Below are 10,146 nucleotides of genomic sequence, written 5' to 3' on the forward strand. Positions count from 1 at the left end.
GCAATATCCTTGGGGAGGGCATAATTATTAATTAATAGGCATTATAGGCCAGAAGAAATTTTGTGCCCCTTCACACCTGTGCCCAGGGGCAACTTCCCCCCTCTTGCTACGCCACTATATCCTCTCAAACACTGGTAAGATTTTGTTAAAGATCACAAGTATCTTGTACACAAAGAATGACATAATGTTTTTACTACAAATATGTTATCTATCTATTGTAGTTACTTACACTCAAGCTCTTAACAAATGAAGTGCAAGGTAATTTTCGTTTTAATTATAAAAATACTTTTCTTCAACTTATAGCTTTCATATTTCATTTGCATAGAACCTCCTAAAAGAATATCAAGTTTTTAAGGTAAATGTTTATATTTTACTTTTTTATTTTATCTACCATATCACTAACTTTAGCTATTATCACCAACCTACAATGCAATGAAATAATTAAAATTAGGAAATAGAAAAAAATATGTACCTTTTAAATTTTTTAAGGATATCCATAAAATTTTTGTTCTTTTCACATATAGTTAATTTTTAATGTTTTAATTTCCTTATTTGTCCTTTAACACTTATTACTCATCTCAACACAAGTCAATGGTACCCTCAAGGCATATTACAATGTCTCTGGCAGACATGCACAACTCTTTGGCAATATTTTTGTTCACTGCATAATACCATAAGCCTTGAGAACTGACACAAAGTGTGATGTACATTTAAAAAATGTTTAAACTTTTCAATTATGCATTTTAAAACATAACTAATACATAATTAACTAAAATATAAAAGTAAGACCTAAATACAATTTAAACTGTATCTCTAACTATAACATATTTAAGTAAAAAACAACCGTAAGTGCTACAGTTGATCAAGCAGCCAACAATACTACAGTCAGTTACATGTGGTGCCAAATACATGCCAATTTCAAAATAACCATTGTTAGATTATTGTTCAAAATGAGCTCTTTCTAATGACTATACACATGTGTATGTAACATCTACATGTAGGTTATAAAGCTCAAACAAATCTGTTGAAGGTGGGTGCAGCACCTGTCAGGGGTTGAAAAAAAATTATTACTTGTTTCAACTGCATTCATTCAGAGAACTTTGAAATGTACGAGTCAGAGGGTTATGTAAGCATCTTATAGTTTAGACCTACATCTACAAAACTGTCATTGTATTGTTGAAAGTACAGAGTGCCAAAGTAGAGAATTTTAATAGCTTGTTGGTCACGTGACAATACCTCTGAAGTTTTATGTAGTTTTTCAAATATTTCTTTTGAAATAAAGGACTTAAAACTTAGGTAACATAAAACTTCCAATAATAACATACATTATAATGTTAATTTCATTCACATACATTGATAGTAAAAGTGTTGAATTAAATTTTGCAGAAAAGTGTTTAAAGAAGTACCCATTGCACAGGTATTCACTGAAATAGCAAATACAAAAATGAACATATCTAATGAATTTAAGCAGTACTAAAGCTTACATAGGTAGCTTACATACCAACTGGAAGCCACACCAATCAGAAATAAGGTTTCTTGCACGAAAGAAATGCTCAGCTGATGTCCGTTTGTAATCCCTTGGACATGGATATCTATTTCTGATGGGCTGTACTTCTCTTTCTAGGTCTAGTATATCCTGTGAGTATTTAGTTGTTCCTCCAATCCGTACAACAACCCTTAATACATGAGAAAAGATAAACACATCAGTTTATGCTCTACTCACAAGTATTACAAGTTTTTAAATCTCAGCACCATAATATATCTCAAACCTTTCTGGGCTGGAGAGATGCCACTGGTATTCTAATTTTTTAGTTTCTCACAGTGAAAATACTTAATCTAACTGGATGAAACTTTGTACAAACTAACTATATAGTAACTAGTTTCAACTTAAAATGATTCATTTAATTTGATTTAGTATTTATATAATTTTTAGGTTGTGAGTTTTCAAAAATTTGAAAAGAATCATTAAAAATACTTCTTTCTTACTTAGAGTTTGAACTTATTGTTGATCAGAAAGTTCAATTTCATATGTCCAGTAAGATTCAAATTTATATCTGTTAATATTTCTTTTGATACTTTATTCTGCCAACTTCAGTAGTCACCACTTCTGGTTATAAATAATTAAAAACACAGCAAAATCATACAAAGATTACCAGTGACCTACAGTCCCATCTTTCAAAATGCTATCACCATGATTTTGTTTAGAATATTTTCAGTTGAGACAAATTATATGTAATAAATATGTTTTTTTCACTAAATGCTAAGTTATTTTATTCATGTACTTTGCTTAGATATGTTCAACTCAACAATATTCAATAAATAAGGATCTAAGTCATTGGAACATTTTGCTATTTCCTACTGTACTTGCTAAACCTAAATAAGCTTACTTGAAGTCTTGTTATAGCTTGTTTACAGATACAGTTTAACACAAAATCATTTTCAGAAATGAAAAGAACCTCCAAAGAAAGTATATTAAATGTTCACTATTAGAGGAACTCAAGACATTCAACATCTCCAATAACCACAACTTACTCCTGCAAAGAAAATGTTTACTCTGTATTGACACAGATAATATATAGTTTGCTCTATCCAATCATAGATGAATGTTAATGATAGTTATTTTCAAAGTTAAGCTTCATTAGTAAATATACAGACAACTTGCTGTGACATCATAAAAGGTGGCAGCAAGGGGCTGTAGGAATAAAACTACTAATGGAAAATAAAAATCAGGTGAGACAAAAATCATTATATTTTCAAAGGATAATTTCTTAGCAATTATAAATACATAGTCTGGAATGGGAAAAAAATAATTATAAATGTGTTGCTTATAAGCAAGACTTCTTGAAGCTCACAGAAATGAAAGATGAAAATTGTTTTCAATTTTTCTTTATGAGTTACGCTGAAGAAATATTACAAAATATGGATTCTAAAATATTTTTGGTTAAAAATTGTTGATATACAGTGAGATTTTTGTTTTTAATTGTGAAAGGTGATATGCAGGTGTGCACTAATCTTATTATAATGGAGCTTGCAGTGTATATGTCCAAAACTTGTATATCAGCAAATACCACACCAACCATAACTGGGTGATATTTTTATAACTAGGCAGTATTTTTATAGCTGAGCAATAAATAAAACAATTGAAATTTCCACAAAAATGATATGTTTCAAATTTAACCAATAACAATTATGAACAAAAAGGAGTAAGTTTCAGATTTAATCAATAAAAACTACAAAAAAATATAAAACAATCAAAAACAAACTTAAAAAAAACTATTTGTATTTCTTTAGTGAAAATCTCATGAGTGTTGCAACAGAAAAGCAAGGCACTTTCATTGATAACTGCATCTACAAAGAAATACTTCAATAAAATCTACTCTGTGATGTAATGCTGTGATGATAACTCATTTTTAAATTAAAATTTCAATAAAGTCATTTTTCTCATGGATTGTGAACATTGTTGTAGAACTGTCAGAAAATTCCAGAAAAGGCTGCAGGCCCAAGAGCCTTCTGCAGGAACTGGCAGTTATACTTGCCCGAAGGGTAGGTATTTATGCTAGTCACTTAAAAGGTATTCGCTGATTGTGGTAGGGTTAACCACAGGTATAAATTTAGTAAATGTAAAATCTGATACAGGGTTTCATTCTTTGGAAACATCTATCTTTATTTGAAATCAAAGATTACCAAGATAACACTAACCCTTCTTTCTCGGTGGGGTCCAAAGGTAATCTTCCTCCAACATCAACAGCTGAAGCTACCATGGTAATGTAGATAGTCTCACTCTCTGGCCATAAGTAATCACGAAATATTTCTTCTATCTGCCTCAACCGATCGTTCTGAAACATATCTTCAACATTCATGTTGGAGAACTTCATTTCTACTTCGTAAACTGCTTCTTCTGTGAAAGGATTTAGTAGATTTTACAATATATATTCCAAATAAGCTATAAACATTGATACTTTGGACATTTGTAAAGAATTTGATCTAAAATTTAACTTTGACCTGAATTCCAGAAAGGAAAAAAAAATGCTTACCCAACCAGTAGTGGTGAAATGATATGTGTACTGATTATACTGAGTATTACAATCATGTTGAATAGTATAGAAAATCATTAATCCTGTTCATTCTATTATAAATCTAGTGGGTGGCCAGTATTTTTGCCATGCAAGTTTAAGTATGTTTTTGTACTATTTAATTCTTTTATAAATGATGATGGCTAAACGAGTGATCAAAATGTTGTAATGAAATTAAACACAAAATAAAAATAAACAATCCACTCAAGAGCTGTATCTCTGGAATTTTATATTCTACATTAAGTTACTTTTTATAATTCATATAAACTGCACTGAAGATCAAATACTCAGTGAGTATATTTAATTGAATATGAGGTCAGAAGAGTGTGAAGTCAAGTTATATTTTGTACAAACACTTGACCAAAGTAAGCTAACTATATAGATCAGGGCTAAAGTAATATTTTAAACATCTTATAAATTAATGAAAACAATCCTGTATAGTAAACTTAATAGAAATATTTATTGTTAATACCCTCAAATTAAAAAAAAGTAAACCTATAATTATTAGAATAAATTGTAATTGTGGTGATACTTAGTTCTCAGGGTGTAAAATTCCCAGGTTCTTCATTTTTTATAGGAATGCATCATTTATATTTGGAAGTGGAAGAATCAAGCTCACTCATACCAGCAATAATGTAAGCATGCAGCCTTAAAGAACCATCAATAATTTAATAATAATTGCTGATATTTAAGAACTGTTTTAAAGACTTTTTTATTTTTCCAACAGGTAGATTGTATTATTACATTTTATTACTTTGTTAGAAATCTTTATCCCTTCATATCATGAAAATGGAAAACATTTTCTGAAAATATTGATCTTTGTGCAAATCCCATGTTTTATCACATCATTCATAAGATAACAGTAAATTTAACTGAGACTAAAAAACAATTCACTAAGTTCTCTTAGTCATTATTATTACTAATGCTTATGTCAATGAGCAGTTTTCCCTTTCTGAAAGATAATGACATGATCATTGACTAGAGGTCCTAGAGTGATATAAAACAAATCAACATTATATTAAAAGTATAGACTTTAATTATGCCGAATTCTCTCTCACTGATCAACAATCTATGTTGCAGTTATGAATAATACAATCAATTAAAACTTAACATGACTGGTTCACATAATCAAATGTTAAAAGTTATTGAAGTAATGTGAAAACATTAGAAATGCAAACCCAACTGGCAGACTTACGTACATTAGCCTCTAATACTTTTTGCTCAACAAATGTCACTGTCATTTTGATGCATACTTAATGCAAACTGTTAGATTACCACAGATAGTACTCATTTTTATCAATTGATTTTTATGTATTTTGCTATATAATATTGTCACACACTGACAGTAACTTTCAAACAAAAAATGTACTGTAAATTCATGCATTATAGATATATGCCATTTTTTTAGTTTGTTCTTAACAACTGAAAGCTTAATTTGTGGCAATATTTTTCATTTTCTTACAGAAACCAGTTGTTTGACAAAATATTATATTGTGCTAGTCTGTCTCATATATAAACAGCAGAAATAATAGCTTTATAGTGACATACATAGCCCAAAAACAATACAAAAAACACTGGTTGAAAAGATATTTACACATATACAATAACAGAATTACATGTAAAATTCAAATTCAAGATATTATTGTTCATTAATGCAGTTTTTATTTGAATTGCCAGATCAAATCTTCACAATGCAAAATAAATAAAAAATAATCTACCTGTTTAATAATTTTTTAGAACCAAAAGGAATTAAGGAAAATTTTTTCATTTGATATTCAAAATTATGAATTATTTAAAGATAGCCTTAGATTTTTATCATCATAGTTTTTGTTTTTTTTCAAAGTGTATTTCATAACAGTTACAGGCTAGTTCTGGAACTTTTCTATGTGGGGTTTAGAGGCCTATAGGATCCTTCACCTTTGTGGAAATGTTACAATTTCCATTAGGGTATGAAGATCATATGACTAAAGAAAATACACATTTGAAAGTTGAGCTTTGCACTCTGGCAGCAAAATGTATATGCAGTCCTACTAATTGCTGCAAAGTACCACAAATTGATTACGACTACATGTGCAATAAATGTTCTCGGTCACAACTACATTGTAATTTCGTTTGTAAAAACCATCAAAATAGGTCATTAGAATAAAGATTATGCTGTTTTATCAATTCATTACAGTATCTTTTGCTAATATTTTATGTTATGCAGGTATATAATAAAACACTAGATATGTTATCTTTCCTCACTTTAAAAAGTTTTCTTACCATAAAGTACTTCACTGTATGACAATAATGTATTTTTGCTCCAATTATATATATGTTTTGTGCCTTATTTTCAGGGCCCTCGAGAGAGACCAAGAGGGAAGCTCTAGACTTTTAGTAATTTAGCAATATTTTAAGTCTTAATACCACTAAGTTACGGCTTAAAGTGCCGATTTCCTTTGTGAAATTTTACGTGGACAAAGAACGGCCTTTAACAATCAACAATATCATTTAGAGAAAAGAAAAAACATAAACATCTGTTCATTTAATTGGATAATTTATTGAAAGTTTAAACACATTGTCAAGAATTACTTTAATGAGTTCAGTAATGCAGAATTGTGATAACTAAACGAAACATGCTTTACGTGCCTTTTTTAAAGCAAATGTTTTTATCATTTCACTGAAGTCAATTCTCCCCGCAAGTTCGCTCTCATTACTAAGAACGGCTAGGTCATTCAGTCTCTCCTGTGTTATCGTGCTCCTCAAGAAGCTCTTGATGAGTTTTAGTTTGATGAAAGACCTCTCAGCAGATGCTACTGTAACTGGCAATGTGCAGAATATTCACAGTGCAATACATACATTTGGAAACATGCCATCTAACTTGTACCTTTTTATTGTTTCTAAAAGTTGATATGGCCCCATATCTTCACAAAAGTTTGATGCATGTATTGCCTTCAGGTGCACCATTTCCTCTTGCATGGGTTCTGAGAGATCGTATTTGTCCACTAATCTTGCGGATGCAAGTTTTAGTTCCTGATGTCATGCTTTGATATTGCCACAGAATGCAAAACAATCTAGTAATTGTGTTTGCAGCGTCAAACTGCTTTAACACTCCGTCATTCAGCAAATCAATGACAACAAAGAAGACATTCCGTTTGAATTCAGATTCAGGCTCATCAGAGCCATCACAAGGATTTTCTAGGACGTTCTCCCCTTGTTCATCATCTTCCTCAATGACAATAAGTCTTGCTCTTTCTTTAACTTTCTGTTTTAATGGGAGATGAGGTTCAATTTCGATTTCCTCAGCAACCAGTTTCGCTTCATTTAAAATCTGTGACCATTTCCCACATAGTTCTTCAAGATCGGTCAAGAGCGACTCTAGATTTGAGACCTCTACATCCACTGTAGCATCTCTTGCTTGGATGATCTGATTTCTCCTGTTGATCTGTACGAGAATCTTCAGGCACATTCAATGACATACGGATGCAAATGAAGGATGACACGTATTTGATTACACCATTGACTTCATTAATGGTTTTTGGCGTGAGGTTGAGAGACAGAAGTTTTTTTAGCACGAGTCCTTTTTCACCAAGATGAGCTGCAAATGGTCTCAAACTTGCCACTCAGTCTGTCCAATGAGTGCCTGACAAAGCATGGATGGATTCACCCACATGCTCCTTGAGAATTGCCCAGCACTGAGGACTGGAAGAAAACAAATTGTAAACTGTTTGCACTACTCCAAAAAAATTTAACTGCCTCCGTGCAACATGATGCAGAATCTACTCCACATAAGTTTAGTGAATGGCAGGCACATGGAGAATAAATGTATAGTGGATTAACAGCAAGTATGTGCTGTTGGGTACCATTGTACTTGCCAGACATGTTGGGAGCATTATTATAACCTTGTCCACAACAATCTTTAACAGGTATCCCTAAATGTTTGAGTGTTTCCATAATCAGACTTGCTAATTCAGCCCCCATCTTCTTACAACAATCAACAAAGGTTAAAAATCGTTCTTGAACTGCAAATTTGGTATCATCCTTGGCCAAATAACGATTGATGAACGTTGTCTGCTCCTCATGGCTAGAATCCGGTGTTGCATCAACCATGATTGAATAATATTTTGTGGCTCTTATTTCATCCAAAATGTGACTCCGAATATAATCTATGCAGATAGTGAACTTGAAGCCATTCACTTTTTTCTTGCAAAGCTTGTGTCTTTGCAACATGTTCGGCTAGAACTGGATCGTAATTGGCCAGGAGTTCAATGATCCCCAAGAAGTACCCAAGTCCTTATTGGGCAAGAAAAATTACTACATCAATTATCCTCGTAAGTATATTTCTCCATTTCTCAGTCTCACTCATGATTACTTTGTGAGACATTACATCAATCCCAGTATCACTTTCTAACCTCTTCTCAAACTCACAGCATGCTAGATAACAGTTCTTGTGTGCTGTACTGCTTTCATGTTGAGGCAACCTGTCAAACAGCTTTTTCCATTTCTGTTCTGTACCCCAGCCTTGTTTGGATGCCATGATCGACTGTGACCTTTGCAGTTGTGAGCCCACTGTATGAAAGAAAAGCCATGCTAGATAACAGTTCTTGTGTACTGTACTGTTTTCATGTTGAGGCAACCTGCCAAACAGCTTTTTCCATTTCTGTTCTGTACCCCAGCCTTGTTTGGATGCCATGATCGACTGTGACCTTTGCAGTTGTGAGCACACTGTATGAGAGAAAAGCCTACAAGGCAAGCAATACAAGGACAGTTTTCCAGGACTGAATACAAGCCATTGTCTGCTCTTGCTTTTGCCATTTGGTGTTCTGACTTTGAGAACAGACATTGGAAATTTTCGTCTGGTAAAATCATTAGGGAAATCATTTGGGTGTGGCAGAGACTCTTTCCAAATCATGTCTTCTATATATTCTTTAGTTGGGATGTCAGATGGGCAAAGATCAATATCAACCCCATATGTTTTAGGCTTGTTTTCTGTTGAATGCTGGCTCTTGTGGCCTTCTTGGGCCGTCTCTGCACATGCTTCTGTCTGTGTTTCTGGGATTTCTGGCCCAGCTGGCAGTTCATGTTGATCTTCTATGTCAAGCCTACCATCATGAATATAATTTCCAGCTGGTATTAACTGAGCCTGCTGAGGTAGGCCTATGTACTGTATTTGTATGCTGCTGATCTTGCTGGGAGTCAACCTCAAATAACGTCCGACAATCCCTGATCACTTCCTTCTCCCTTTCTTGCCGAGCCTCCCATTCACGTCTCTTTTGTGCACCGAATTTGTTCTGGTAAGAAGACATGATGGAAATTCTGAAAGGAATGAAAAAAAACTGCAACATTTAAGACCAAAAATCAACCTAATATTTCAGTGGGGTTTTGGACAAAATTTTTGGGACAAAAAAAGCTCTACATTTCTGAATTTTTACTCCTCCTGTTCATAATTTCTGACTACCTGTGAGAGTGCTTTGTTAGTATATAGATTATAGATACTTGTGTATTTTTCCATTTAATGCACAAAACATTAGCTATTGCACTGCTAAAGCATTTATTATAACTTAATAACACACGTATCTATTCTAAGGACGTATAAAGCAAATAAAATAACATGTTATGCAAAAAATAAATAGTTGGGTTTTTGGGTTTGGGTTGTCGGGTACTAATCCTGATTTTTTTTCAGATATAAACTTTTATAGTAATTTAATATTTCATCATTAAAAAAAATTATAAATCACCAGGATTTATTTTAATTATTAATGTTGAAGTATGCTGAGAAATCTCCAACTAATATTCAATAGTAACTCTACTGTAAAAAATCTGGAAAAAGATATATTTTTAAGAGTATCTACAAAAGAGTATAGCTCTACTATAATCATTTATTCCTTATCAATTCTGTTATATGTTATGAAACTAAACACATTTTTGTACTATTTTTAGTTTAGATACTAAATTTCTGTATACATATTTTAATTTAAAAATTTCTGTTTTGCCTCAATTTGATCGAGATCCATTGATTATTAACGATTTGGAAGAGTCACGAATCAACAGGAAATGAAAATGAGTAATTTACAAAATTCAGTTAGGTTAGGCT

The 10,146-nt window shown here is 32.3% G+C and overlaps 1 protein-coding gene across 1 annotated transcript in view; it reads right to left on the reverse strand.

The window, feature by feature from the left end:
* Positions 1-10,146, reverse strand: part of LOC106467844 (epsilon-sarcoglycan-like) — a 30,964-nt gene that overhangs the window by 18,096 nt on the left and 2,722 nt on the right. The window contains exons 4-5 of the mRNA XM_013928221.2: positions 3,700-3,898; positions 1,502-1,676 (exon numbers count right to left, since the gene is read on the reverse strand). Coding sequence (XP_013783675.2) covers positions 1,502-1,676; positions 3,700-3,898 — 374 coding nt within the window. The remainder of the gene's footprint in view (positions 1-1,501; positions 1,677-3,699; positions 3,899-10,146) is intronic.

The sequence above is a fragment of the Limulus polyphemus genome, unplaced genomic scaffold, assembly GCF_000517525.1.
Source record: "Limulus polyphemus unplaced genomic scaffold, Limulus_polyphemus-2.1.2 Scaffold2763, whole genome shotgun sequence".
In the NCBI taxonomy this organism is placed as follows: Eukaryota; Metazoa; Arthropoda; class Merostomata; order Xiphosura; family Limulidae; genus Limulus; species Limulus polyphemus.